Below are 27,218 nucleotides of genomic sequence, written 5' to 3'. Positions count from 1 at the left end.
TGGCTGAAAGACTGTCTACGATCTCTCAGGGAGAGGCCAGAGTGTGGCTGGTGTAGAACACCAGCCTAGACAGTGAGGGGCTGGGGGCGTGGCTCAGGTGGAGCCCCAGCCTAGACTCCCCCAGTGAGGGGCTGGGGTGAAAGTTCTCTTGTCCTTTGCTCAATCCACTTCCCTAGGGCAGGCAAAGACTGAACCAGGCTTAGGCACCCTATCTTTTATTCACTTTATTTAAAGGTTTACTCCTTCTCATCCCCTCCCAGCAAGGAGTCTCCACTGCTCCCTTGTGGGGGACTGCGTCACCAGGGATAAATGAAGGGAAAGAGCCTTAGCAGAGGGGAACCGGAGACCTCAGCCCCCAAGTGAGGACACAGACAAAGAAAAAGAAAGGCAACACAGACCAGATTCATAGCCAGAGCGTGTGAGAAAAGCCAAAAGCTAGCCCCAGAGGAAGCAAGACAGTGGGGTAGGGAGGCCAGATCCCCCTCCCAGCCATTAAGGTTACTCTATTTCAAGGGGACTTAGGGGTTTGCTGGAAGAGAGAGAAATAGGACTGGGGAACAGATGAGGCCCAAGGCTGGTTCCCCACCCTGACCTTGGACTTCAGGGTGCAGAGAGAAATGACTGTGGAGAGGCCCCCTCCACTTGGCAACAGGTCGAGGATTACAGCGTGGTCAAATCTAGCTTCAACTTGTAGGGCGGGGGGCTGTCCTCATAGGCAGGCGGCGGGGGCGGGAACAAAGGCCAGTATGACTCCACCAGGAGACTCTTATGCTGCTCTGCCACCAGAGGCTGTAGGAAGGGGGCGAAAAAACCCTTGTCTGGCTTACCAGGGCAAGGAAGAATCCCCAGAAGGCAGCCCCAGGCTTCCTGTCCCACCCCTAGCCCCTATCCACCATGAGCTACTCACTTGGAGTTTGAGGGACTGGCCAGGTGTGGTGACCAGGGTACAGCAACTCAGCCACAGCAAGACCAGGATGCAGAGGAAGAAGCAGGAGAACAATACCCACCGAGGCAGCCCCGAGCGCCTGTCCCAAGGGCAGGCACCACTTAGCTGTCTGAGCCTCAATCAAGCCTCAAACAGCAGCACCCAGTCCAGCCCGGCCCACTGGTACCCACCGGGACATGCAACTGAGGAAGTCATTCTCTTGTTGGTCCTCGGACTCCACCTTGGCCTTGCTGGTCTTCACCCGGGTCTTAGTCCTCCTCACTTTGTCCAAGAGGCCTAAAGGGTCTGGAAGGTGGGGGCACTCAGCCCTCCCCCCCCCCCCGCCGCCTCAGCTAAGAGGCCAACCTGGTTAGAAGTGGGAAAGGGAAACTAGTATTTGGGCAGGAGGATGTGGAGGGCTGGAGTGGAGGTGCAAGGGATCCTGGGAGTCAGTGGAGCCGAAAAGACTGGTCATCAAACTGTTGCAATCTTACCCATGTGCCCCTCCAGGGCCTCGGGGTGGGACCCCTTCCAGGTCACCTCCATTCGCTTAAGACGGCTCCCTTGGAATGCAAAGCTCTCTACCACAGGTTGAGTCTGAGCAGGGAACAAGATGTTGCAGAGAGACCCAATTGAGCCAGCACTCCTTGTGTAGATGTTGAAGGAGCCCTGGGTCTCCTAGGTGTCAGGCGGGAAGCACTGCCCCATGGGCCTTAAGCCCTCTGCTAACCTCCAGAAACAGGAAGACACCCAGGCTAAGGACAGAGTTATAGATGGGCTAAGATGGTCATGTAACCCAACCAGTGGAAGCACAGCAAACCCCTACTCCACAGGGAGGACGGTGAGATGACTCAGGGAGCATAGGGGCTGGTGCTAACCCCCAGCAGCAGAGCTCTGCCCCGAGATGTCATTAGGACCTCACAAGCCACGAGGTGGCCACTGACGGTTTACCCTGTTGCAACCATCTCACCTGGAACACCACCACCTTCCGGTTGTCTGTCTGAAGGGAGTATGTCCAGGTAGAGGACACGAGGCCCTGGGCAGAACTCATGAGTTCACTGCAGAGTATGGAAAACCATTCCAGCAGGGACAGAGATCCGCTGGGTGGTTCCAAAGCTGTTTTCTGGGAAGGGAAAGCCCCAAGACAGAAATGTCAAAAACTCGTGTTGGGAAACCAGTACAGGTGGAATCTGACTACCGGTTTGGGATAAGCAAGCTTAATTCTCAACAGAGATCCTGCCCTGCAGTGGGTTAGCTGTTGGGGGTTCACCTTCAGCTCCAGACGGGTCTCAGGTTTAGGGGTTTGGCCCCAGCATCCGTTACTGCAGGCCTGTTGCTCTGCTGCCTTCACATAAGCCTCAGTGCAGGCTGTGGACCAAACAATGGAGTCACTGGGGCTGCTTCCCAGGGCACCTCTACCACAAGCCCAGGAGCACCCCGCCCTGGAGGACTCACCGGCTTTGCATTCTGTCTCTGTGGCGTTGGTCCTGGAGCTCCTGGCCACGAAACGACAGATGGAGAAAAGTCGACAGCCACGCTCACAAGCACTGACAAGGACGGCCTTGTTATTCGGGGACTCTGAGGGGCTCTCTGACTCAGGCTGGGAAGGGAGGTAAGGACTCAGGCAAAGGACCTCAGAGAAGGCTGGGGTCTCCTAAAAATCCAGGGTCTGAAGTGAGGTTGAGGGGAGGCAGGATCATCATGGGAGTCTCTGAGAAACAGAAACTTGCTTTCTAAGAAGACTGAACTGTGGAGGACCTGGTGCAAGGAGGAGTGGACCCCACAATCTCACGGGGAAAGCTGGCAGGGAGGGAGGGCTTCTCGGAGAGAAACGGAGAGCTTGTGCTGGTGGGGACAGATGGAGCGAAGCCGACTCAAGGGGAAAGGCAGTGAGATGAATGTAGAGAGAAAACAGAGCAGGGGCACCCAGTAATTCTTGCACATTGCAGGGGGGGGGGTGAGCTCTAGGCTTCTTAAGAGCAGGTCTCAGCATCCTTTATCATGTCCTTCTACAAGTGTGCGCACGCGCACACACGCACATACAATACGTTCATCCCAGGCGTCAATTCAGCCCTTCCTGTACCGAAGGACAGTTCTGAGACACCCCTCCCCCCTTCAAGTCACCCTCATTGAAGCACCCCAGCTCCTCCCCCTCCGAAAGAGCCTCCATCCACACTCCTCACCTCTTCTAGGGGCTCTCAGGCTCCTATCCAAAGGCCCCGCATCCCTTCCCTAATTAAGGAACCCCCATCCCAGATCTCTCCTCCTGACACGGACCTCTCCCCCTCCCAAGGTTCCCCCATCCAGGCCCCTCCCCTTTCCAGGGACCCCACTCTCCAGCACTAGCATTCCAAAACTCGTATCCCCTCCCCCCACCCGAAGGTCCGCCACTCAGGCCACTCCCCGTTTCCAGGGACTGGGTTTCGGGGTCTCTTACCTGAACGGGTGGCGGGACAGAGTGGCGCTGGTGACAACGCTGCTGGCACCTCTGCGTGTCACCGAGCTGCGGGGCGAAGGGGTCCCGCGCTGGCGCTGAGGCGGCCGGCGACACCAGCAGCAACAGCAGCAACGCTACCGCAGCCATGGCCGAGCGTGCGTGCGCAGCTCGGGCCTCGAGTGCGGGCGTCGAGATGCGGGACCGGGTGTTGACGTCACTGAGCGAGGCAGCCTGGGAAGGGGGGGGCTGCGGCTAGCGGGGCGGGCAGGTGAATTCCCACCCTGGCCGGGGACACCTTGATACTCATGGCCGGGCGTCTCTGCACGGTCTTGGACCTGCTGACCAGGGGATACCAAGGAGAGCCTGGCCAGATAGGGTGACACTCTGGTCACCCACCCAAGAATGGAGACCAAGAACAACGAGAGTAGGAAACAGATAGGATCCTTAACCAAGGAATTGAAAAAAACAAATGGGGGGGGGAGAGCAAAAAGAAGGAGGTGTAGGGAGAAGGGGACCAGGAAGATGAAAAGGATGGAGGCCTAGGAAGAGGGGAAGATAGGATGAGAAAGGGACTTAGGAGAAGGGGAGAGGGAGGTTAGTGAGGGAGGAGGGGGAGCATGAGGTGGTGAGGACCAGGATAAGGAAGGGTAGAACAAGGACTTTGGAATTGAGAGAAAGGAAGTGAGAAGGAGAAGGGCGGACAGGAGGATCACAGGGCTGGAGCCAGAGTGGATTTGAAGCATCAGAGGACGCGGTACCCAGACGAACACCAGTCATTAAGAGTCCTAGGAGCAGTCAAATAAGACTCTTGGGAGATACCTTCCTGGCATCTGCCTTCTCCAGGAAGTTCTCGGGTACCTTCAGGGAGCAATACTAGGGTGGCCTCCCTCCATTCCAGCGCAGAAACACCTGTGGGAACCCTACCACCCTAGGGAGCAAGGCCTCTGAGCCGCTCACTTTACCAATCTGATGGGAAAACTTGAGGCAAGCAGGAACACTGTGGCTTCTGTCTTGGGTTCCGAGGTCTCCCAGCTTTCTCTCTTCAGGAGCCCAAGCGGGGGCTCTGAGCCCCATTGGCCTGCACAGCACAGGTGCCAGCGGCCCTCCAGCCGCGTCGCTCCGCCCCAGCAGACGAGGAGGCCGCTTGCAGGGTCGTCGGGTCACAGGGAGCCGCAGGTTCCGGCCGGGAGGAGGGGCTGGCGCGCCCCGTTCCCCGCCGGCCGCTCGCTTTCATCTCGGCGGCCCCGGCCGGCCCCCACGTGGCTTAATCAGGCGCGGCTGTGCCTGGCGGACCTGAACATCTGGATCCCGGCGCGGCCCCTCCCCCGCCCCTCCCAGGCTGGGCCTCTCTCCCATCAGCGCACCCTGGGCAGTCCCTGCGCGCTGGGACCCCAACTGGCTCCCCAAGTCGTATGCCTTGGCACATGTCCATCATCCCAGCCCGCAGAAAGGCTGAGGCAGGAGGATCGCCGCGAGGTGAAGGCCAACCTGGGTTACGAGGTGAATTCTAAGTCAGCCTGGCCCACAGAGAGAGACCCTGGCTCAATAAACCAAACACAAAGCCTGTTTCCCCAATTTACAGGTGGGAAACCTGGCATCCGAATGCCTGGGCAGAGCCTAAATTCAAGTTCACACTTGTCATTTGCAGAGTCGCGGGCACTTAACCCTTCCGCAATTATGGTCCTTCATTCATTTCAAACAAACACCCTTTTCAACAAAGATTTTCTTGCCACGACTATTTTTCTTTGCAAAAACCCTATAGGGTATGGCTGTTCCCCTTCCAAATTAGGTCATTGGAACTCGGAATGGCACCGGGGATGGGTCTCTATGACAGGATACAGGAGAGACTGCCAAGGTGTGGAGGGTAGGGGCTTAAGAGAAGCCGGGTCTGACAATCACAGCAAGAAAGGCTGAGACAGGAGGTTGGCCAAAAGTTTGAGGCCAGTTTGGGGTACACGAGACCTTGTTGGGGGCGGGGGTCGTGGAGACTCATGCAAAAGAACATCCCGTACTTTTTTTGCAAAAGGAGAAACTGAGGCATGAGGGGTTGGGTCGCAGTCTGGAGCGCCTTAGGGCTGAAAGTAGTTTGTTGGTTCCAGCCTCCCCCGCTTTTCCGCTCTTTGAGGCCGCTGGGGGGAAGCGGAAGAGGACTTGACCTCGGCCCCCCAGGTGAGCCCGGGCGCCCCTCCTGGCGTTCCCGGGGGAGCTGGTCCAGGTGAGGGGCGGGCGGCCGGCGGGCTGCCGGGGTCGGATTTCAGGAAATCCGCCGACATTCCTTCGGGGCTTAAGAGGGAAAGTTGACTCGCCGCCGCCCCGCTTCCCCCCCCCCACTTCCTACCCCCCGGGGCGGCGCGGCCGGGGGCGGGGGGCGCTGTCCGCGTGAATCAGCGTACTCCCGGCGTCCGGGAAGCAGTTACCCGGGTCAGAGCGGGCCTCAGACAAGCGCCCTTTGTCCCTGGCCGCTCTCAGCACGACCCTACTGACCCCCACCCCCAAGCCGAATCCAAGGCTGGGTGGCGCTGCTGCTTGCTGACACGGGGAAAACTATGAGAGGAGGGTGCGATGCTCCCCCAAATAGCTGACCATCCAGCACCAGTTTGAGGGTGTAGAGGAACAAGGACCCCAGGCTTGGTGGCCCCACATCCATCTCTAGTACTTACGTTGCAGCACACTATAAAATTTAGGCGTGGCATCCCCAATGTCTAGGCTGAGGCACCCACAAGCCCCAAACCAGGTAATCAGACCTACACTACTCATCAGTCAGAGCACCACCCAGTACAGGAGGGGGAGGGGACCCTGGAGGAGTGGTCATGGGTCGCAGCTCTGCCCTCCTCAGACAGGCTTTGGCTTCCACTAGTCCTGTCTCTCGACCTCCAAAGCCTACAGTGCATTTTAACTAGGAATCCAAGGCTGGTGGAGTCTCCCGGACCCGGGTGAAGAGTTCAGGACTAACAACACTTCCACCCACCCCTTCTTACATTCCCAGCCACCTTCAATGACTTAGGTCAATATTTGCCAGAAGGTCCACCAAGACTACCTTCCTTTCCTAAGCAAGGAGGGGTTGAACCGGGGAGGAAAGAGTTAATTCCATGGGAACATGAGGAAAGGGAGCAGAAGGTGCACCTTAAGGTCAACTCCCTTGGCCCAAAGAATAAAGGTCATCTAGGGGGCAGAGGTCAAAGACCAGAGAGGAATGTCTGCCACTTTGGGTCATGCAGCAAAGTGGTGTGTTTGGCCTACCCTGAAATCTGGGTAACATCACTTGCTGGAGCTGCTTGTTTGTTGTTGTTGTTGTTTGGCTAGACTTTTTCATTTTTTGTGAGTATTTAACTTTTCTGTCCCTCAGAACTTAAGTGACCGTAGAGCTGTCACTTTGATGGCCTATGCTACAAAGACAATAAAAGACAGTGAAGGTGCAGGCTGGAGAAGTGGGGACTCAAAAACGTCACTCATGATGGAAGGTTGACAGAAGTCTTCCCGAAGACACAGTCAAAAGGCCAAGGCCCCTGACTCGTGCCCAACCAGCCAGTGAGCTGGACAGTGTGGCAGGCCAGAGCTGGCTCTCACTTCTTTCTAAGTCCTCTCTGTCTGTAATTAAAACAAGGGCAGGATGGCGGAAGCATCACAAGGAGGCCCTCTCAGCATCTCCGAGAGGACAGAGGATGAAAGGCCTGGACCAGGATTGGGGAGGGGGCTCAGAATCTCAGAATGGGGGTGTGTTTTGGAATCAGGGCCAACAGGATTGCTGATGGATTGTCCGTGTGGGAAGGGGGAAAAGCGCTCAGTCACGCAATTCCCATGTTGCTGCCTGCAGCACCTGGGTACATGGGAAGCTAGCCCTTTCCACTCGGGAATGGGGGAGGAGGAGCGTTCAGGAAAAAAAAAATAAATATCTTTGCTCCAAAAGCCTCCCAGGAGCCGAGGTTCGACCTCCCTACCTATACAGGGGAACTGGTGTGGCCGGCGCTGTGGGGGAGGGGCAGCAATGATCCTGGAAACGTGACCAAGACCCACTACCTCCTACATAACCCTATAGGCCACCTGGTCACAGTTCTCAGAGAGGACCTACAGGCCAATGGGCCACTTCTGCACCCTGTTATGCTCATCAGGGTTAAGGTTTGCTTGTTTTGGATATTCCCTCCGTACTTGATTCTTGCCATGTAAACTTTATAGTTGTCCCCAAATTATTCATTTTGCGAAAGTAGAAACTGAGGTACACAAGACCTGGTTTGCCCCCAGCAAATGGCAGTGGTTTCCATAGTTTGTGTTTCCCTCCTTTGCCATTTGAGGCTGTTTAGGGGACCTTTAAGGAAAGGGTTGAGCTTCCAAGGGAACCGCTGGATGGGAAGAGTTGAGCTGTGGCTGGGGACTGTTACCCAATCTGTGGGGTGAGATTCCCGGGAACTCGATTTCAAGCGGCACCTCACCACAGAAACCTTGCAAGTCAGGGATCTTCTCTTTTGTGGGCATCCGGATAGAGTGGAGACCAAAGAGGAGAGCAAGGAGATGAGATGCCAGGGCTGGGCCGGCCCGGGAGGGGTCCCTAAACCCCAACAGTGGCCAACAAAAATAACCAAAGAGAGAACTGGGCGCTCAATCGGAGATAACTATGCGTCGCTCGAGGCTGCCCGCCTTACCTGAGGCTGGCGGGCGGCGGCCGTACAACGATTACTCACCTCGTGGCGCACCCCACCCGCGGGCCGCTGAGTGGATTTTTCCGTGGGGGGGATGTGAAGAAGTCTAGGGAGAACCCCTTTGTACCTATGCCCTTCTGGGAACTAGGAATGCGGGGTTCGGTCCTACTTCCCCAAGGGACACACCTACCTTGTGCCCATGCATAGGGGTTCCCTACTCACGCTACCAGACATCCCCAAACCCAGCACGCACAGAGGACAGGCGAGGTGGGAAAGAAGGCTGAGAATTTGGTGCCTTCTGACTTCTATTCTTTCCCTGCCCGGGCTGAGGCTGTGCACCGAGGCACCGAGGATAGAAGAGAGACGGAATGGGTGGGGACCGGTGGGACCCGCGCGCCCAGGGAGTGGGACTGGGGGCAGCTTTGAAAACCTGTGCGGAAGGAAGAAGGGCTGAAAGGGACGGGTTCAGGGACCGCTCGGTGTGTATGTGGGACACGAACCCTAGAGCGTATGGGTGCCCCCAGTAAGAGGGCGGCGCGGGGAAGTCTGGGCTAGACTGGGGGACGCTGGAAAGGCATCAGGGCTGCGAGCTAGGGACCGACACGGAGTTAGGGGCACACGGTCCCAGATGACGCGGTGGGAAGCCTGAAACGGGCGGGGCCGGAGAGGGAGGTCCCATGAGCCGGTGGGGAAGGAGTCAGGGGCTTCGCGCGGAAGAATGAGGTGCCCAGGGATGGTGGCGGGGCGGAGACCGGCCGGGTGGGGCGCGCGGTGCCCGCGGGCGGTGGGAAGACCGGTGCGGGGGCCCGCGATCATCCCCCCCCCACCTCCCGGGGCCGGGCTGGGGGCGGGGCCGGGCGGGGCGAGCGGCGCATTAGCGCCTTGTCAATTTCGGCTGCTCAGACTTGCTCCGGCCTCGCAGTCAGTCCGCGCCCAGAGACGTGCGGGCAGCCCCGAACCCCAATCTGCATCCCGCAGAGACGCCCCCGCTTCATCCCGGCGTTGCAGTCACCGCCCGCTGCGCGCCACCCCCATGCCCGCCGGTCGCCCGGGCCCCGCCGCCCAATCTGCGCGGCGGCAGCCGAGGCCGCTGTCCTCGCTGTGGTCGCCTCTGTTGCTCTGTGTCCTCGGGGTGCCTCGGGGCGGATCTGGAGCCCGTGAGTACCGTGCACCCTGCTCTTCACCTCCCCAGGGAAGACAGGATCGGGCGCCCCGGGGGGCAGCCGCGGGGGAGGAAAGAGGGGGCGCGAGCGCCACCTGGACGGCCAGGGAACAAAGGAAGGCGGCCCTCGGGGCGCCCTCACCTGCGAGGCGCACGGTGCCACTACCCAGCGGCCCAAGAATACCCGGTTATGTGCCCAAGGCCTTCTTACCTGACTCGCTTTTGCAAGGCCGTCCGGCTAGGCTCGTTTTGAGGAACATCGTAGTGTCCAGGAACCCTCTTCAGGGTGCTGGGACGCCTCGAGGCGCACACGTCTGCGTCCTGGATCACAGGGGAAGGGACGCCTCCCGGGCCGGGGGCGCACGCTTGGGTGTGTTGGGTTGGGTGCTGGCACGGAGTGGTGTCCCCTCCCCCACGAAGTGATGAGCCCCGCGGGGAGGGTGGGGCCGTATCGGGCCCCCCTGCTCTGACCGCCTGGCGTGCGGCCCGGAGGGGGGGTCCCCCGGGACGTGCCTCTCCGCGGGGCCGGCGCCGCCCCTCCCCCCTGCAGCGGACCCCACGTTTTGGGATCTTATAAAGTCCGTTCCACCGGTGGGGCTTACAACCAGTCTCATTCAGGATGCACGCGGCTGAAAGTCTTCAGCGACTGAAATCTCAGAAGAGCGAGAGCCAGCGTGTAGGGGCACCGCGGGCCCAGACTTTATTGTGTAAGGGGCACCCAGAAGGGATCAGCTGCCATCAGCTGGAGGAACTCCTGGCCTTGGGCCCCATCACCCAACGCACACACATCCGCCAGGATACGGTCTCCACATCCAGACCCTCCCTGGGACACACCCAAAGACACACAAAAGAGCCCCACTGGCTTGTGTCCCGTCACCCTGCCCTCCGATGCGCGCTGCAGCCCAGATGCGCATTCGCACACCATCGCGGCGCTCGCATTCCATCCTCGACACACAATCATACGCACGCACGCACTCGCGGTCCCACATTCATTCCACAGGGGAGTCAACACCGGGGCATGCATTTGGCCGAGTCCGCTGGAGGACTTTACTCTCTGAACCCCATTGGAGGACACAGGCCACATCGCTGGGGCACCACGTTGCGCTGCTGCTCCGAGGCTAGTAGCCTGTGCTATTTGGCTGTGGACAACCCTCCCCCCCCACACACAAACCCACACTCCAGCTTGCCCAAGGCATCTGGCAGGTGACGGAGTAACTACCCTTGATCTTTCTAAGGAGCTGGTATCGCTGTCAGGCCGTGGGTAGTCTTTGAATGCCACCAGTAGCGCTAAGCTTTGTTTCCGGGCGGGCTGCAGAGCAACAGGCGAAGGTGGCAGAGTGGGGGTGGCGCGTGTGTTTTTTCCTTTAAGGGGGAGAGAAATTAAATAAGGGGTCCTGACACCTCTGCAATCTGTTTGTACTTACCGTGTACCTTAGCACCTGACCGGCTGCCCGGTGGGTCGTAAAAGTGTGTGCAGGTACCAGTGGGCCAGGAGATGGAGACCCCTGGGGGATGGCTGGGATGGAGGCCACCTTCCCGCTGGCCTTTCAGGGAATCTCACACTTTTCCCTTTTAAAACACATGGTGTTCTTTTTAATAACGGCAGCAACTTCGCATTGGGAAAGGGGGAAAGAAGCTTGTTTAGGCCCCAGCTTTGTGAGGGGAAGGAGCGGAAGAGGGGAGGAAGGAAGGGGGGTTCTCCCTCTCCAGTGTTAGGGGGCCGTTGTCAGCTGCTCCTCTGCCAAGGTGGGCATGTGTATGCCCCAGTCCCCAGTGGCTTTGGCCCATTGTTCGTGGAAGCCGAGAAGGAAGCTAGAGTCCTATTGCCCTGGTGTTCCAGGGTGCCAGGCCTGTTCCCAGCCTGGAGAACGTCTTCCCTGTTTTATGGCGGGATCCGGGAAGGGGGTGCCAGGTGTCCTGAGCACTGCTGCGGGGCTACACCCGGTTGCCCTAAGAAGAAAGCTTAGGCTGTCCTGTCCAGGCTGGTATAGCCTTGCTCCCCTTCTTCCCCCAGCCACCCAGCACGAAGGGCAGCAGCAGCTGCCGGAGAATCCAGGCCAGGCGGGTGTGGTAAAAGGGCAGTACCACCCCACCACGACCCCCCCCCCCCCCCGAGAGTCCCCTTTCTGGCCAAAGGTCAGGGAGGAACAGAGGGGTGTGAGCATTGCCCAGGAGTGCAGACAGTGGGGTCCCACCCTGCTGAGGGGGGCGCCCAGGCAGGAAGCGGTGGGTGGGCCGGGGTAGAGATGCTGGCACGCCCCAGTTCGTGCCGAAGGAATTCTGAATTAGCGGGCGGTTGGCTGCCTGGGACCTCCGGGGCGGCCCCTTGGCCTACGCCTCCTCCACTCTGGCCTGCTGGCTCCTTCGCACGGACGCCGGACGCCGAGACCTCCGCCGAGCCCTGGGCCAAGCCCCAAATGCAACTGCGCTCACAGGCTCCAGCAAGAACCGCCTCCTCGCAAGGCCAAGTTTGCCCGGGAGAGCCCTGCAGAGCAGGGCCCAGAACCACGTTGGTGTCACCTCACCCATCTGTGGCATGAAGGACCATACAGGGCTTCAGCTTTCCTTCCCTGGAGCCTGGGGTTGGAGTAGGGGTGATGGTGGTCGGTGCAACCCCTTTCTCTCTGATCCCACCCACTCCTTACCCAGGCATCAGCCCTGCAACCTTTCCTGACCTTGTCCTTTACTTCTGCCCCAGGGCCTTTGCACATGCAAGCCTCCTTGCCTAACTGTGACTCACCCACTTTTGCCTCTTGGTTCTCTCTGGTCCCAGGGCCTCAAGCACACAAGGCTACAGCCCCAACTCACTCTTAGATTTTCTTGTCTTCCTCCTTCACCTCCTTTTTCTCCTTCCTCCCGTTTTCTCTTTTTGTGATTTTATTAATATTAACTTTTGAGTTTTTCAAGACAAGGTTTCTCTGTGTAGCCCTTGCTGTCCCAGAACTCTCTGACCAGGTTGGCCTCAAACTCAAGAGATTGCCTGCCTCTGCTGGGATGAAAGGTGCAGCCACCACACCCAGCAAAGACAAGCATTTTGTTGTATATTTATTCCCAAGGTGACCTCAGTTCTTGGCACACTGCAGGCTCTGAATGAATGAATGAAGCTTGAGTCTGCCCATCTTGGGTGAAGGAGAGTTATCAGAAGCAAATGAAGTTAGGTTTCCAGACAAATTGGGAATGTTTAAACCATAGCACAGCCTGGCTTATGAGCCTCGAGGCTCCCTGGGAAACGTCCCACAGGCCTCCAACCATTTTTGTGTGGTTGATCTGTGATCAGGATGGCCACTGGCAGGTGGGGAAACTGAGTCAGAGGGGCTTGTTATATTTCCCCTTTCCATCCCCTAGGTTTTGCTCTTCTTGCTGAGGTCCCAGCCTATAAGTAGGCAAGCTAGGGTTCTCCCCAAGGGAGGGCAGGCAGGATGGGGGGGGGTCTCAGGGTTGGTCACAACATGGTTGAGGTCACTTCCCAAGTGGCATCACAGTGGCCCTGGGGAACGAGTCTCTGCCTTCTGGATTAGGAAGACTGGAAAGAGGAGAGGTGGGAGGTGTGGGGAGTGGGGGTGGGTCAGCTCCAGTGCAGTGACTGGCAGAGTGGTGGAGGCCTCACACGTGGGCTTCTATGGTGGTCCCTTCTCTCATGGCTGCCCCAGAACACAGAGGATTGGGTTTGCCACAGCTTCAGCACGTGTGCTGGGACCTGAGCCAGGCACAGAGCTTGCCCCTCGAGGGTTGCCCAGCTCACCTCTACTCCTCCAGTGAGACAAGGTCTCGCTCTGCAGCATAGCATAGGTGGCGTGTACTAGCTGTAGATTTGTGATCCCCTGACACTTGCCAGAGTAGGGCTTTCCTGTTTAGACATGCCCGCTTTCCACTGCCACATATGTCAGGTTAGGGTTTCAGAGAAAGGAGCGAGGAGGAAGGGACAGGCCACACGTGGGTGTTCATGTGACCCCAGAATTCTGGAGGCTGAGGCAGGAAGATGAGGAGGATGGAAAGTTTCAAGATAGCGTAGTGTGGGGGCTGGAGAGATGGCTCAGTGGTTAAGAGCACTGCCTGCTCTTCCAAAGGTCCTGAGTTCAATTCCCGGCAACCACATGGTGGCTCACAACCATTGGAATGAGGTCTGGTGTCCTCTTCTGGCTGCAGACATACACACAGACAGAATATTGTATACATAATAAATAAGTATTTTTTTAAAAAAGATAGCGTAGTGTGCACAGTAAGGCCTTGTCTCCAAAAGAAAGAGAGAAAAGAATCTTGTGGGCTGGTGACAGGGCTCAGAGGGAAAGGCATTTCCTTTCATCCCTGTGGCCGCACGGGGAAGCCACCGTGCGCTATTCTGTGCACACACACATGGGGTTGTCATGGATTAATAGAAACGATGCAGCTCTGAGTAGGCATTTATGACTAACTTTTTTTCAATTTATTTTGACATCTTGGCATTGAAGTTCATTATTTGTTTTTTGTTTTTCTTTTCTTTTTTTCCTTTTTGGTTTTTCGAGACAGGGTTTCTCTGTAGCTTTGAAGCCTGTCCTGGAACTCCCTTTGTAGAGCAGGCTGGCCTCGAACTCACAGAGATCTGCCTGCCTCTGCCTCCCGAGTGCTGGGATTATAGACGTGCGCCACCACCGCCCGGCTGTTTTTTGTTTTTCAAGACAGGGTTTCTCTGTCTGTCCTGGAGCTCTCTCTGTAGACCAGGCTGACCTTGAACTCAGAGATCTGCCTGTCTCTGCCTCCTGAGTGCTGGGATTAAAGGTGTGTGCCATCGCTGACCTGCAAAAGTACCCACTTTTAACCCTAACACTCGGGATACAGAGGCGGACAGACGTCCGTGAGTTCAAAGCTAGCCTGCTTTACATAGTGAGTTCTAGTTTCAGACCAGCGTACGATGCACAGTGAAACCCTGTTCTCGCCCTCCCCGCAAAAAAATCCCAAAATGTGTTTCGTGCTTGTGTATATGGCGCAGCATATAAAAACCCGAGGACAACTTGGGGGATGGTTCTCTTCCTTTACAATATAAGCTCCAGCTTCAAACTCAGGTCCTCAGGCTTAGCAGCAATCACCTTTACCCACTGAGCCTTTTCACTGACCTCTGATTGATTGGTAGATTGATTTTTGAGGTAGGGTCTTCTGACTCTCTAGTGGGCACAAACTCACTGTGAACCCAAGAGCTATCTTGAACTTCTGATTCTCCTGCCTTCACCTCCAAGAGCTGCAGTGATGGGCAATTGGCACCTCTCTTGGCTGGACTGGGAAGGTGCTGGGCTGTGGCATCTCAGAGCTGGCTTTGGCCTTGACTTCATTGCCTTGGCTGCAATGGGCACCTAGGCCTCCCTCCTTTCTTCTGTTTATCTGTAAAGTGGGTAACTATTAGCACCACCTCAAGAATTCCTGATCCCTAGTTGAGGGACTTGTGGTTGGTCCATCCCATGCCTGACAGGTATCTCTCTTTGTCCCTAGACACAGCTGTAATCAGCCCCCAGGACCCCACTCTTCTCATTGGTTCCTCCCTGCAAGCTACTTGTTCGATACACGGAGATACACCTGGGGCCAGTGCTGAGGGTCTCTACTGGACCCTTAATGGGCGCCGCCTGCCCTCGGAGCTGTCCCACCTCCTCAACACCTCCACCTTGGCCCTGGCCCTGGCCAACCTCAACGGGTCCAGGCAACAGTCCGGGGACAACCTGGTGTGTCATGCCCGGGACGGCAGCATTCTGGCTGGCTCCTGCCTCTATGTTGGCCGTAAGTGGGGACCCAGGACACCCAGGTCTTGGGGAGTAGCGCATGGGTCTTCTGTTGTGGGGAGGGGGCCAAGGCAGGCTGGGTTAAAAATGAGCTTGCATACAGGCATGGCCACACCCAGGCCAGGCGCTGAAGCTCTGGGCACAGCTGGGAACCCACCCTTCTGTGTGCTCCTAGCCGCTTCTGAGAAGCTATCAGTTTTCTCGCAGTTCCCCCTGAGAAGCCTTTCAACATCAGCTGCTGGTCCCGGAACATGAAGGACCTCACTTGCCGCTGGACCCCGGGCACACACGGGGAGACGTTCCTACACACCAACTACTCTCTCAAGTACAAGCTGAGGTTGGTGCCCAGCCCAGCAAATTGTGTGACTTCAGGCAAATACTTGCCTTCTCTGATCAAATATGTTCCTGTTGAACCCCTGGGGCTGAAGAAGCCAGGTCCAAGAACTAAAAAGGGACTCTCCCTTCTCCACAGGTGGTACGGTCAGGACAATACCTGTGAGGAGTACCACACTGTGGGCCCTCACTCCTGCCACATCCCGAAAGACCTGGCCCTCTTCACCCCGTATGAGATCTGGGTGGAAGCCACCAATCGTTTGGGCTCAGCGCGATCTGATGTTCTCACACTGGACGTCCTGGACGTGGGTGAGCCCCCAGTGTCACCTGGCTTTCTGCCGCAGTTCAATACGGGCCTTCCCCCAGGCTTGTTGATTCATCTAGGGGTCTGACCCCCATGGTAGTTGCAGGACGGTGGGTTTCACAATTCAATGCAAAGACCTGTCCCCACTCCAGACAGTTAAGATCCCCAACTCTGCAGAAAATACCTGGCCTGATTACTCTCCCCCTCAGCAGCCCAGGTGTTCAAGAGGGAGTCCTGGGGGATCCAGGAGAGGGCGCCCAGGTCGGGAGGCGCCCCAGGAAGCCGAGGCCTGGAGCTGGGGGGTGAGGGTGGGAGGCAGGAAGTGGATGATCCCTGAGCAGAATTGGGCCTAATCTAATTAGGGTGTTCCCAGCCCAGAGCAGCCTGGGCCATTTAACCCTTTCCGTGCCTCGCTGAGGACTCTGGGAGAGATCAGCCTGTACTTCTCCATGGTCCCCCAGTAGGGTTCCTGGGTGTTCCTGACTTGTCCCCACACCCCCCATTCATCTGTCTCTTCTTGGCATCCTAAAGTGCCATCTGTCCCTCGGTTGTGCCTGTAGCTGGGAGAACTGCCCCACTGAGGCTCTTGGTAATGTGAAGGGTAGCCGTAGGCATAAGGTGGGGTGAAATATGATAATGCATGTTGTCCTGGTGCTCAGGAGGCCTAGATAGGGAGATCACAGTTGTTGAGGTCAGCCTGGGCTATATAGTGAGACCCTGGCTCAAAACATAGACAGCCTTATAGCAGCTAGTGACTTGGAGTGGAACGCATGGCCTCACAGGTGCTGGGCAATGCTCACAGGTGCAGGGCGATGCTCACAGGTGCAGGGCGATGCTCACAGGTGCAGGGCGATGCTCATAGGTGCTGGGTGATGCTCACAGGTGCAGGGTGATGCTCACAGGTGCAGGGCGATGCTCACAGGTGCAGTGCGATGCTTACAGGTGCTGGGTGCTCAGGTGCAGGGCGATGCTCACTCCTTTTTAGAAAGACCTCTGCCGCTAAACTCTGGCCCCAGCTGGACAGGTTGATGTTCTGTGCCCCTGAGGATAGGATTGTGTATCTTCTATCAGAGACAGTCACAGTGTTTTCAGTTCACATTAACTGCTGTTGGCTGTTTCCAGGATGTAAGTGGCAGTGGTCTATCAGGCTCTGGTGAGTAGGCAGGTCTGGTGTCCCAGGAGCCACTGCAGCCTGGATCACACCAATGGGAGGATCTGTCTCTGGACAAATCTCACCAAGCATAGTCCTCAGGACTGGGCCCACTGTTGCAAGCCTCTAATCCTAGCATTTGCAGAGGCAGAGAAAGAAAGATCTCTGTGAGTTCAAGGCCAGCCTGATCCACATAGAGAGCTCCAGGACAGCCAGGACTACACAGTGAAACCATTTCTTAAAACCAACAACAAAAAAGGCATCTCCAGTGACCAGGCCTGCTCCGCCCCCAGTGACCACGGACCCCCCACCGGACGTGCACGTGAGCCGTGTTGGGGGCCTGGAGGACCAGCTGAGCGTCCGCTGGGTCTCACCACCTGCTCTCAAGGACTTCCTCTTCCAAGCCAAGTACCAGATCCGCTACCGCGTCGAGGACAGCGTGGACTGGAAGGTGCCCGTCCCGTCCCGGACCCGCCCCTGACCCCGCCCTCCGCATCTGACTCTTCCCTCACCGTGCAGGTGGTGGATGACGTCAGCAACCAGACCTCCTGCCGCCTCGCGGGCCTGAAGCCCGGCACTGTATACTTTGTCCAAGTGCGTTGTAACCCATTCGGGATCTACGGGTCGAAAAAGGCGGGAATCTGGAGTGAGTGGAGCCACCCCACCGCTGCTTCCACCCCTCGAAGTGGTGAGCACATTTCTAGGGCTTGCTGGCCCCGCGGGAACCCCAATCCAGCCTGTCTCCTTTTTTTTTTCTTTTTTGAGACAGGGTCTCAGGTAGCCCAGGCTGGCCTTGAACTCACTATGTAGCCAAAAATGACCTCGAACTCCCCATCTTCCTGTCCCTGCTTCCAGACAGTGTGCTGGGATGCGAGGCAACTACCATCACACTCAGCCATGTCACACTTCTGGTCCGGATTCTCTTTAGCCTGTCACTTGGTGAGAGGTGGGGAACAAAAGTGTGCCCTAGATCAAAAACAGGTTGTTCTTATCCGAATATCCTAGAGTCTCTGGAAAAGTTAACTTTATAGAAAATAGAACATTATAGCCAGTTATTGCATGGTCCCACATTGATAGACCACCGTGCCTATGTCTCTCACGTGGGGGGGGTTCTATTTTTGAGCCACCCTTCCCACCCTTGCTATAAAGTAGCCTTGGCTGAAATAATATTTGGAATCTTCTTGCCTCTGCCTTCTGAGTGCTCAGAAACCAGGCATGAGCCCCCCATTTTTGAGTCCCTGCCTGAAGATGACTTCCCTGCAGACTTTATGGCCCCTGGACATGTATTCCTGTCTATGAAACATGTTTACTGAAATGTCTGGTATCCCTATCTGTCCAAGGCTCCCCAGTTAGTATTTGCAAGCAGTAGAGGAGGCTCCCATCCCGCCCTCTTTTATGGGTCCCCCAAGAGAGAGAATGAAATTTTTTTTTCCCCACAAAACGACACTTAAAACCTGAACTCACTTCGACATATACTCAGTTTCATGATGGTGATATAATGGGGAAACTGAGTCCTGGAAAAAGTCCTAGAGGAAGAGGGTCAGAACCAGCTCCAGCAAGCTCTCCAGCCCCCATCCGGGCCCCTCCAGGTTCTGGGCTGGGCGGGAGTGAATGGAGTCGGGAGGGGCTGGAGCCTTGGAGCTTTGGCCCTTGCTCGTACCCAGCACCTGCGAATCTTGCACGGGAGCCAGGAGGCGGCTGTGTCCGCCTGGGAGACTGGGGAGGCGGGGGTAGGGTGCGCGCCGAGGGGGGGGGGCGCAGGCAGGGGCTGTGGGGGCCGAGGCCGTGCCAGGGCCTGTCAGCGAGTCCCCAGTTTTATTTATGACGTGAAGTCGATGTCCTTATCCGCTGGCCTGTGGGGGGAGGGGGGATAGCTGTGCCTGGGGGTTGGACCCAGGGGCCGGCCTCCACCTGGCCCTCCCAGCCCACTCCTTGTCGTACTGATCATTTTCTCAGGTTTATCTTGGGGACCCGCCCCTTGGGCTGTGCTTACTGCCTGTCTCCTTCAATCTCTGTCACCCACTTTCCCAGAGCCTTTTTTTGTACATTTTCGTATGACTAAACAACTTTTAAAATTGTTTTTTACGATGTGTGTGCCTTCGTGAGCCTGCGTGCCACAGCACACAAGATCAGGGAACTTCTGTGAGTAGGATCTTCCCACCGTGTGGGACCAAAGCTGGTGGCAAACGCAATCACCAACTGAGCCATCCCGCCGGCGCCCCCCACCCTATCTCTCAGTAGTCACAGATAACCTAAACTGGGTTTGACCTCGCAGCAATCATGCTTCAGCCTACCAAGTGCTGGCGTGACGCTTGGGGCTCTCTCTCCCAGTGACTGTGGACCTTCTCCTTCTGTTCTGGTCTAACCCCACCAAGTTTCCATTTCTTTTTTTCATTTCCGACCGAATACCCGGTTTTGCTTCCGACTAACTTGATCCTCCTTGTCCGTTTGCATCGCTGTGGCAGCGCCATCCGACTGGATGACGCCCGGGTCCACACCTGACACCCTTCCCAACTTTCCCGCTGCTGCGGTCTGGTCTGGGAGCTCGCGGTTCCGTCCGCGTGCGCCCCCTGCCGGCCGCGCCCCGACACTGCCGCTTCACTCTATTTAGAGCGCCCGGGCCCGGGCGGCGGGGTGTGCGAGCCGCGGGGCGGCGAGCCCAGCTCGGGCCCGGTGCGGCGCGAGCTCAAGCAGTTCCTCGGTTGGCTCAAGAAGCACGCGTACTGTTCGAACCTCAGCTTCCGCCTGTACGACCAGTGGCGTGCTTGGATGCAAAAGTCACACAAGACTCGAAACCAGGTAGGAAGTGGGGAAGGCTCGCGTGGGGGTGCGGGAGTTGAGGAGTGTGCAGCCTCCATGACACTGTGCTCTTCTTTCGAAGCACAGGACGAGGGGATCCTGCCCTCGGGCAGACGGGGCGCGGCGAGAGGTAAGGAGGTCCTTGTGGATAGGCAGTCTAGAAGAGGCCTTCCCGCCCTCGGGCTGCTCAAATGGGAGTTTTCTTCTCACTCACTTAGCACGTGTGAGCACCTACTGCGTGCTAGCGTCTGGCCAAGCGCTTCACTGCATGAACGCCAAGGTGCAGAGTGATCCAGACTTAGTGTGGATTCTTTTTACTCTCAGGTCCTGCCGGATAAACTCTAAGGACAGGCCATTCTTCTGCCACATGCAGACCGGGAGGCTCGCCTCAACGAGGGCCTCAGTACTGTCACTTTGGGGGAACCGGAGAAACACCACCAGGGGCTGGGGTAGGCGCAGTGAACTCCCACAGTCACAGATTTGGTCTGCATGATGGTCAACCTTGGGTGTACCCCATGTGGGTAGGGTTGGAGTAAGAATTTTGGTTACCCAGGGTTCTCCAAGAGTCTCTTTAAATAAACCAGGTCCTCTGATGGTGTGTTTGAGGCTTGTGTTTTCTAGGGGATTGGGACATCCTCTACTGCCAAACCAGTGCTGTTTTCCAGGACACAGAATACCTGTCCTAAATTCCTTGGGGGTATGCAAGCCTTCCACCTGCTCTCCCTGTTCCCCTGGGGAACACGCCCCAAATCGCTGGGCCCCACACCCCACATACAGAGCTGATGGGAAAACTGCAGAGGGAGAGGTTCTTTTATTTTGTGAGGCGCATTAGAGGGCAGCCCGCCGGGGCTCGACCCCAGCCAGCTGGCGGTCAGGGCTGCGCTAGACGCCATGGGCCTCTTTTCCCATCTTCCTCTGGTCCCTTGGGAGCCGCCCTCACTCTGCAGACTCGGCATCAAACCTGAGTTCCTGCAGAACCTCGCTGATCGCCTCCATGGTTTTAATTACCCTACAAGAGCGGATGGAAACTATAAATAAAACCCAGATGGGGTGAATTAGCCAAGCCGCACAGCTAGCGGGGAGGGGGACTATGGCAAGCCCCGAGCCCTCCTGCCTGCCGCCAAACCTCAAACCCGGCCTGGGAGCATGCCTGGGAGGCGGATTGGCTTGGTGGGTTACAGTGGGCTCATGGGAAAGGCCGATGGGGGGGCGCTTGTCACCAGGAGATTGGGATGTGTGTGCATGCCTGCCTGTGCTTGTAGACCTGGGATAGAACTGCAGGGGCTCACACAGGGGAGCAAGCGTGACTGAGACCATGTTCAAACTCCTGAAAGCAGCAGAAACTTCAGACGAATGCGTCTAGGACACCATCAGAGTGCCCTCTGCGATTGGGTGGGTCAGCACTGGGGTGACCACGCCGTGTGGTGCTACTGTAGGGGTTAGGATAAGAGGCCCACAAGGCTCCACTGGGGTGACCACGGCTGTGTGGTGCTAATTTAAGGGTTGGGATAAGAGGCCCACAAGGCTCACTTTATTCTCAGCTGGCGCAACTTTTCAGGGTCCCCCTGTTCTGACACTCCTGGTGTCCCCATCACCTGCAGCAGCGCCACCTGGAGAAGAAAATGGGAGTCACAAGACAAAAGCCACATTGATCATGACAGAAGGCAGAAGAGTGGAGCCTGGGACAGTGGAGCTTGAGCATGTGGGGACTCTGGGTTGCTTTTAGGGCTCTCCTGTGGAAGGGCAGTACAAAATATTGACATATCTTGGGAAAGCCAGGGATGGATGGCAGGTATGGTAGGTGGGACTCAAGGCAGGGTTTGGGGTTCTGTACTATGAATCCCAGACCAAAGAGCAATGTGAGTGTGATCCCCTCCCCCACTAGGATTGGCTTTAAAGTCATGGTAGGTGTAGCCTTGGGATCTGGTCAAGGAGCTAAGGAAGTTGTGTGTCTGAGTGTATTTGTGGAGGATGTAGCTTGTGGGTCCAAACAGTGATAACTCAGAGGTGGAGAGAAACTGACACAGAGGGCAGGACATTGGAGCCACTGGGTTCTCGAGAGAGCTTTCCAGATGACCTGGAATTTTTTTTAAAACTTATTATGTATAGAATGTTCTGCCTGCATGAATCCCTGCAGGCCAGAAGAGGACACCAGATCTCATTACAGATGGTTGTGAGCCACCATGTGGATACTGGGAATTGAACTCACGAAGAGAGTCATCTCTCCAGCCAAAAGGGACAGGAATAATTAAGGAGAGGGACCAAATTCTCTGAGGAGTGTAGCATGTGTAGAGGTAGTGGTTGTGGTGGCCCATTCCCGGCCCCGAAGGAGAGAGAGGTTACCCAGACGGTAAGAGGTGGTCTTACCGTGGCCAGGCGCGTCTGTTCCAGCTCCTGCAGGTTGCGCACGTGGCGAGCAAGCACTGGCTGCGCACGAGGTCCCGCTAGTTCCGCTTCCACCGCAAGTACTTCCCGCGAGGCGGCGGCAAAGACCTGGGTCACCTCGTGCACGACATTCCGATAAAGCGGGAAGTCGTGGTGCTGGCCGCTGAGCATGTACTGGCGGTGAGCTCTGCGGCGGGCGGGGAAGATGCTGAACCCACGCCCCTGACTAACAGAACACTCTTCTTGTCCCAGCCACCTGGAAGATCCACCCAACTCGAAGAAGAAAACCTGAACCCCACAGACTGGAGAGAGCCGAGAGCTGGCTCATTTCTGCACTCCAGAAGAGAGGGGCTCTGGCTGCGGGTCACGCCCCCCAGGGCCACACCCCGCTTCTCCCAGGCCACGCCCACAGCCACGGTCCTTGCTTGTCCCGGCCACAACCCCAGCCCTCCTGGTCTGAGATTTCAGAGCCACCCACCGACGGCTCTGCCCCGCGCCCGGCCTAGATCGCGCGCCTCTGAGTACTTCCGAACCAGACCCCCGCCGCCTCCCCACGTCCTACAACCAACTTGGTTCCGGCCCTGAGTCCCACTCTGGCGAACTCCCTCAGGCCCCGCCCCTCCTCCAGCCTGCCAGCTCACTGGTCTAGGCGGCGGAAGGCTTGCGCGCGTTCATCCTGCAGCTGCTGGATCCTCCATACCAACGCAGCGATCGGGGAGTCTCTCTACAAAGGCGTGGGGCTATGAAGACGGATCTCCGAGCCCATCTCGAAGCCCCCCCGACCGTCCTGCCCACGCCTGGGCTTACCCAGGCCCACTGCAGCTCCGCAGATCCGGGGGCGTCAGCAGCAGGAGGCAACTCCGCGGCGGCGGTGAGCATGACTGTGCAATCCGGCTGCTCTTGGGAATGGCTGCAGCGCCCCTGCCGACCGGGAGGCCCAGGACCGTTGCGCGCGCACCTGACTGCCAACTGCCTCACGCACTAGTTCCAGATCTCTGTGCACCCGCCAACCCTCGCCATACGCCTAGGTCAAACAAGGTCACTGGAGTTCTGCACGGTGACAGTAGCTTTTGCACGACTGGACCGAAAGCCAGCACTCACACATCTGAAACCGAAGTTCAGTGTCTGTTTCTGATCTCATGGGGTACCAGGCATACAACACAACACACACAAAAAATCCAGATAAACCTTTAGAACACAGCTGGTCCTACTGTGTGCAAACTGTGTCTGTGCAAAGACCCTGCATGGGGCAGAGGCCTTCACAAAAAAGCATCAGTGATGGTTGATGCATATATGGGGGACTGCAGGCTGCTGGCACACCAGGCTCAAACCCATGGAACCCTTCAAATGCCATGATTAAAATAGCCAGTTTAACCAATGAAAGTGGAGACCGTAAGAAACCCCAGCAACACTGATGGTCTCCTAAAGACGGGCCAGCCAGCCTCAGGGCCGCACAACTAAGGCGTGCACTGCAACTGGAAAGGGCTGATGATCCCAGGTACGCCCTACAGAGGGAAGGCGATAGGTTCAGGACCTACAACTGGCATATGAACACTAGGTCGGGTGAGCCAACTTTCCACACATCCCAGCCGAGACTGTAGACACGAGGACAGAATGGGGCCCCAGGCATGGGCTCCACTTTGAAAGCCTCCTCAGCTGTGGTTTCCACACTAGCTGCAGAACCTCCATCCACAGTCCTGTGTGCACACCTGTCCAGTCCAGAAGCAGCACTCACGGCCACACCAGAGGCCAGCAGTTCAGGTGCGCACGTGTAAACCCACATGCTACCAGTTGTGTGTGGCATCCCCACATGCCTGTGACTGGCAGATTGCAGAGCAGCCTGGGCTACACCGATACCCTTCCCACCCCTCCCTGAACACAACAGTCACTTGGACACCAGTTACTGCTCCGGTCGATGGAAGGGGACTTTATTTGGTCCCAGGGTCATGGGCCAGTTAATGCCCCAGCTTTATTTGACCTTCTTCTTGGGGCGCAGGTTGTTGGTGTGGCCGCACTTCTTCTTGCGGCAGTTGACTGCACGGGGGTGCAGGCGTGCATAGCACTTGCGGCAGATCATCTTGTCACAGTTGTACTTCTGGGCAAGCTGACGAAGGGACGGCTCGATGATGCCACCACGCAGACGAAGCACCAGGTGCAAAGTGGACTCTGGTGAGAAGGACAGAAGCTGAGCCCTGCCCCTAGAGCTCAGGGAACTCTCTAAAGAGGTTTTCTGACATTGCTGCCATAGGCCAGCCTGCCCTTAATTAGTAAAGGACTGGGGCTGGATAGATGGCTCAGTGGTTAAGAGCTCTTGAGGACCTGAATTCAATTCCCAGTACCCATGTGACAGCTCACAACTGTCTTTAATTCCGCTTCCAGGGAACCGAACACCCATGGCAAAATACCAATGTGCATAAAATAAAAACGAATTAACAACAACAACAACAAAAAACCCTCAAGACTGAATCTAGCTTTACTACTTTCCCTCTGCCTCCGGAGTGCTGGGATTAAAGGCGTGCGCCACCACCGCTCGGCTCTACTACTTTTGTAATGTACAGAGGCCTCACTACACGGCAGGCAGCAGCACAGGCAACAAAGGAACAAAAGGAACAGCACGGTGAGGCAGATACCAGAGCCAGGTCCTCCTGCCAGCCAGAATCCTGCTGACACACCCTAATCCTAGACAGGCAGAGGCTTGGCAAAAAGGAGGGGGGAAAAAAAGGAGCTCCCAGCCTGGAGAGATGGCTGCTCTCACAGAGGACCGGAGTTCAGCTCACAACTGTCTATTATAATTCCTGTTCCAGGGAATCTGACACCCTCACATTGACACACAAGCAGGCAAAACACGGAAAATACATAAAATGCAAATTAACAAATTAAAAAAAAAAAAGCTGCCAGTTGCCATGTGGTGGTGGCACAAGCCTTAATCTCAGCACTCAGGAGACAGAGGCAAATCTCTGAGTTCAAGGCCAGGGCCACACTGTGAAAACCCTGTTTCAAACATACACACAAAGGGAAAAAGAGCTGATGACGGCACGTTTACACCAACACACAAATTAAGATTTGATCATTTAAAAAGTGCGGGGGGGGGGGGGCTGGAGAGATGGCTCAGTGGTTAAGAGCATTGCCTGCTCTTCCAAAGGTCCTGAGTTCAATTCCCGGCAACCACATGGTGGCTCACAACCATTTGTAAAATGAGGTCTGGTGCCCTCTTCTGGCCTGCAGACATACACACAGACAGAATATTGCATACATAATAAATAAATAAATATTTTTAAAAAAAGTGCAGGGGCCCTTTGCCTGCTCTTCCAAAGGTCCTGAGTTCAATTCCCAGCAACCACAAGGTGGCTCACAACCATCTATAATGAGATTTGGTGCCTTCTACTGGCCCGCAGGGACACATGCAGGTAGAAGACTATATGTAATAAAAAAAAGTCAACAGGGATGGGTGGCAGAGGCAGGTGCATCTGAGTTTGAGGCTGGCCTGGTCAACAGAGTGGGTTCCTGGACAGGCTACAGAGAAAGAAACCCTGCCTCAAACACTAAAATAAACAGGCACCATGGGTCACACCTGCAACGCCAGTTCTTGGGGCAACACTGTGGGACCAGCGAGGGCTAAAGTTGAGACTTAGCTTAAAGACAAAACAGGAAAAAAAAACAGTAAAAATAGAAGTAAAGGGCTGGCAAGAAAAGGCACACAAAACAGATGGGCCTGGTGACATGGGTTCAAGTCTGAAGCCCACACAGGTGGAATGGAACCGACTCCATCAAGCTGCTTTTTGACTTCCACAGCCAAGTGACTGGAGCCTACCCCTAACACTTTTTCTTGTGCTACCAGTAAAGAGGCCCATCTACAATGCAAGTCCTCCGCCCAAAAGCCAAATAGCCAGGTTGCTGCCCCTTACCTTTCTGGATGTTGTAATCCGACAGGGTCCGGCCATCCTCCAGCTGCTTGCCGGCAAATATCAGTCTCTGCTGGTCAGGTGGGATGCCTGCACACAGGAGAAACTAGGCTGGCCGCAGCTCCTTCTTGGACGAGCTGGGACCACCGCAATCACAGAGGAATGAGGCTGAGGACTCCAAAGACCTTCCAAAGACCGGTAAGCACTCCAATCAACACCACCCCTATCCACAAGACAGAGAGCCCCGAGCAGCCCAGCCCACCTTCCTTGTCTTGGATCTTGGCCTTGACATTCTCGATGGTGTCACTGGGCTCGACCTCAAGAGTGATGGTCTTGCCCGTCAGGGTCTTCACAAAGATCTGCATGTTGGCGTCTGCTAAGCAGAGAAAAGAGACCCATCAGTGACATGTTGCTTGTGTGAGGGCATCTGCCTGAGCAGGCCCGTACCAGTCTTCCACTTCCCCCGGGAAGCTGGGTATTTCTTGTCTAGCTGCCCTAAGTGCGTCCCCAAAGCCCAAACATCCCGGGGACCCCGTGCATTGTCAACTGTCCCAGTCACCACTACCCGGTGGGACAGGGCGCCCAGCTCAACAGCATCCCACCCTATAGACGTGCCTCTCCACTGTCCGCCATCTCAGGGACCGAATATCAAATCACAATAACCTACTTCTCAAGCGCTGACGTGAGTTGTGCACAATCACGCCGATATTTTTTGTTTATTTTTCCTGTCCTGGAACTAGCTCTTGTAGACCAGGCTACAGGAGATCCTCCTGCCTCTGCCTCCCGAGTGCTGGGCTTAAAGGCGTGCAAGCCCAGGCAGTTTTTGTACCCTGGGTGACCACCAACCCATGGCACAGGCTAGCCCTTTGGAACCAAATTCCCAGCATATCTCTGGATAAACCCAGGCCGCGGTTCTTGGACCTTCAGCCTGTGTCTCCGCGTGACCAGGTCCCCCGGCCGAACCCCGTTGGGCATGCACAAGGCCAGAGCGGCGCCCACGGGCCACTACATTCCTCTCGCCGGTTCCCGCCGCGTCCCCGCCCCGGCCCAGCCACCATCAGCCCGTCAGCGACGCAGCCTCACACACCAACCCGTTCGGTCGCCGCGTTGAAAAGAAAGAGGACGGCGGAAGCGGAAACCCCCGAGTCTCCTCTCAGAGCGCCTGCGCACTGAGCACGCTGCGCGTCGACGTCACAATCCACACCACGCGTCGTTCCCGCCCCAGGCTTCGCTCGGCGCCATGTTGGGTGCTGGCAAGAGAAGCCGAACGGGTGGAGCTGCTCCACCAACGCGTGAGTGATTCACGCCCCTGAGGGAGCTTCCACAGCTGCCTTCCGCGTTCCACAGCCGTCCGGGACACCTTTTTGTTTCTTTAAGGAGGTGTGGTCAGCGTGGTGATGCTCGCGTGTAACTGCAGCAGAGCGGCCTGGGCTAGCTACCAAG

General features: G+C 56.6%; 4 protein-coding genes across 9 annotated transcripts; 1 reads left to right on the top strand and 3 right to left on the bottom strand.

The window, feature by feature from the left end:
- Window positions 1–199: 199 nt before the first annotated feature.
- Window positions 200–9,506, bottom strand: Tmem59l (transmembrane protein 59 like). Of its 3 annotated transcripts, XM_041674079.1 has the most exons (9): window positions 9,370–9,506; window positions 3,363–3,593; window positions 2,381–2,579; window positions 2,196–2,293; window positions 1,896–2,048; window positions 1,420–1,522; window positions 1,117–1,231; window positions 908–1,025; window positions 200–789 (listed from the first exon to the last, which is right to left on the bottom strand). In XM_041674079.1, exons 2-9 carry the CDS (start codon window positions 3,507–3,509, stop codon window positions 661–663), a joined length of 1,062 nt encoding a protein of 353 aa, XP_041530013.1. In that variant the 5' UTR covers window positions 3,510–3,593; window positions 9,370–9,506; the 3' UTR covers window positions 200–660. The 3 variants fall into 3 exon arrangements, with proteins under 3 accessions (XP_041530013.1, XP_041530015.1, XP_041530012.1); XM_041674081.1 differs by lacking the exon at window positions 9,370–9,506 and having other exon boundaries at window positions 3,363–3,596; XM_041674078.1 differs by lacking the exon at window positions 9,370–9,506 and having other exon boundaries at window positions 2,381–2,525; window positions 3,363–3,579.
- Window positions 8,619–20,399, top strand: Crlf1 (cytokine receptor like factor 1). 3 transcript variants are annotated; one of them, XM_041674075.1, is made up of 10 exons: window positions 8,619–8,719; window positions 8,900–9,153; window positions 14,619–14,900; window positions 15,110–15,239; window positions 15,375–15,544; window positions 16,983–17,140; window positions 17,209–17,377; window positions 19,301–19,488; window positions 19,571–19,618; window positions 19,813–20,399. In XM_041674075.1, the coding sequence occupies exons 1-10, from the start codon at window positions 8,715–8,717 to the stop codon at window positions 19,831–19,833; spliced, it is 1,425 nt and encodes a 474-aa protein (XP_041530009.1). In that variant the 5' UTR covers window positions 8,619–8,714; the 3' UTR covers window positions 19,834–20,399. The 3 variants fall into 3 exon arrangements, with proteins under 3 accessions (XP_041530009.1, XP_041530010.1, XP_041530011.1); XM_041674076.1 differs by having other exon boundaries at window positions 8,621–8,719; window positions 19,576–19,618; window positions 19,813–20,395; XM_041674077.1 differs by lacking the exon at window positions 8,619–8,719 and having other exon boundaries at window positions 8,796–9,153.
- Rex1bd (required for excision 1-B domain containing) lies at window positions 20,285–22,787 on the bottom strand. The gene is made up of 5 exons (XM_041674082.1): window positions 22,681–22,787; window positions 22,515–22,597; window positions 21,856–22,060; window positions 21,019–21,098; window positions 20,285–20,497 (listed from the first exon to the last, which is right to left on the bottom strand). Exons 1-5 carry the CDS (start codon window positions 22,750–22,752, stop codon window positions 20,425–20,427), a joined length of 513 nt encoding a protein of 170 aa, XP_041530016.1. The 5' UTR covers window positions 22,753–22,787; the 3' UTR covers window positions 20,285–20,424.
- A 993-nt stretch (window positions 22,788–23,780) lies between these two features.
- Uba52 (ubiquitin A-52 residue ribosomal protein fusion product 1) lies at window positions 23,781–26,907 on the bottom strand. Of its 2 annotated transcripts, none has more exons than XM_041674083.1 (4): window positions 26,863–26,907; window positions 26,038–26,151; window positions 25,779–25,865; window positions 23,781–24,039 (listed from the first exon to the last, which is right to left on the bottom strand). In XM_041674083.1, the coding sequence occupies exons 2-4, from the start codon at window positions 26,138–26,140 to the stop codon at window positions 23,843–23,845; spliced, it is 387 nt and encodes a 128-aa protein (XP_041530017.1). In that variant the 5' UTR covers window positions 26,141–26,151; window positions 26,863–26,907; the 3' UTR covers window positions 23,781–23,842. The 2 variants fall into 2 exon arrangements, with proteins under 2 accessions (XP_041530017.1, XP_041530018.1); XM_041674084.1 differs by lacking the exon at window positions 26,863–26,907 and adding an exon at window positions 26,697–26,815 and having other exon boundaries at window positions 26,038–26,148.
- Window positions 26,908–27,218: the final 311 nt, after the last annotated feature.

This window comes from Microtus oregoni, unplaced genomic scaffold, assembly GCF_018167655.1.
Source record: "Microtus oregoni isolate MIOR12 unplaced genomic scaffold, Mior012 000025F_ref0000491, whole genome shotgun sequence".
Lineage (NCBI taxonomy): Eukaryota > Metazoa > Chordata > Mammalia > Rodentia > Cricetidae > Microtus > Microtus oregoni.
The sequence above is the reverse complement of the archived record's forward strand: the minus strand, read 5'-3'. Positions and strand labels throughout refer to the sequence as shown.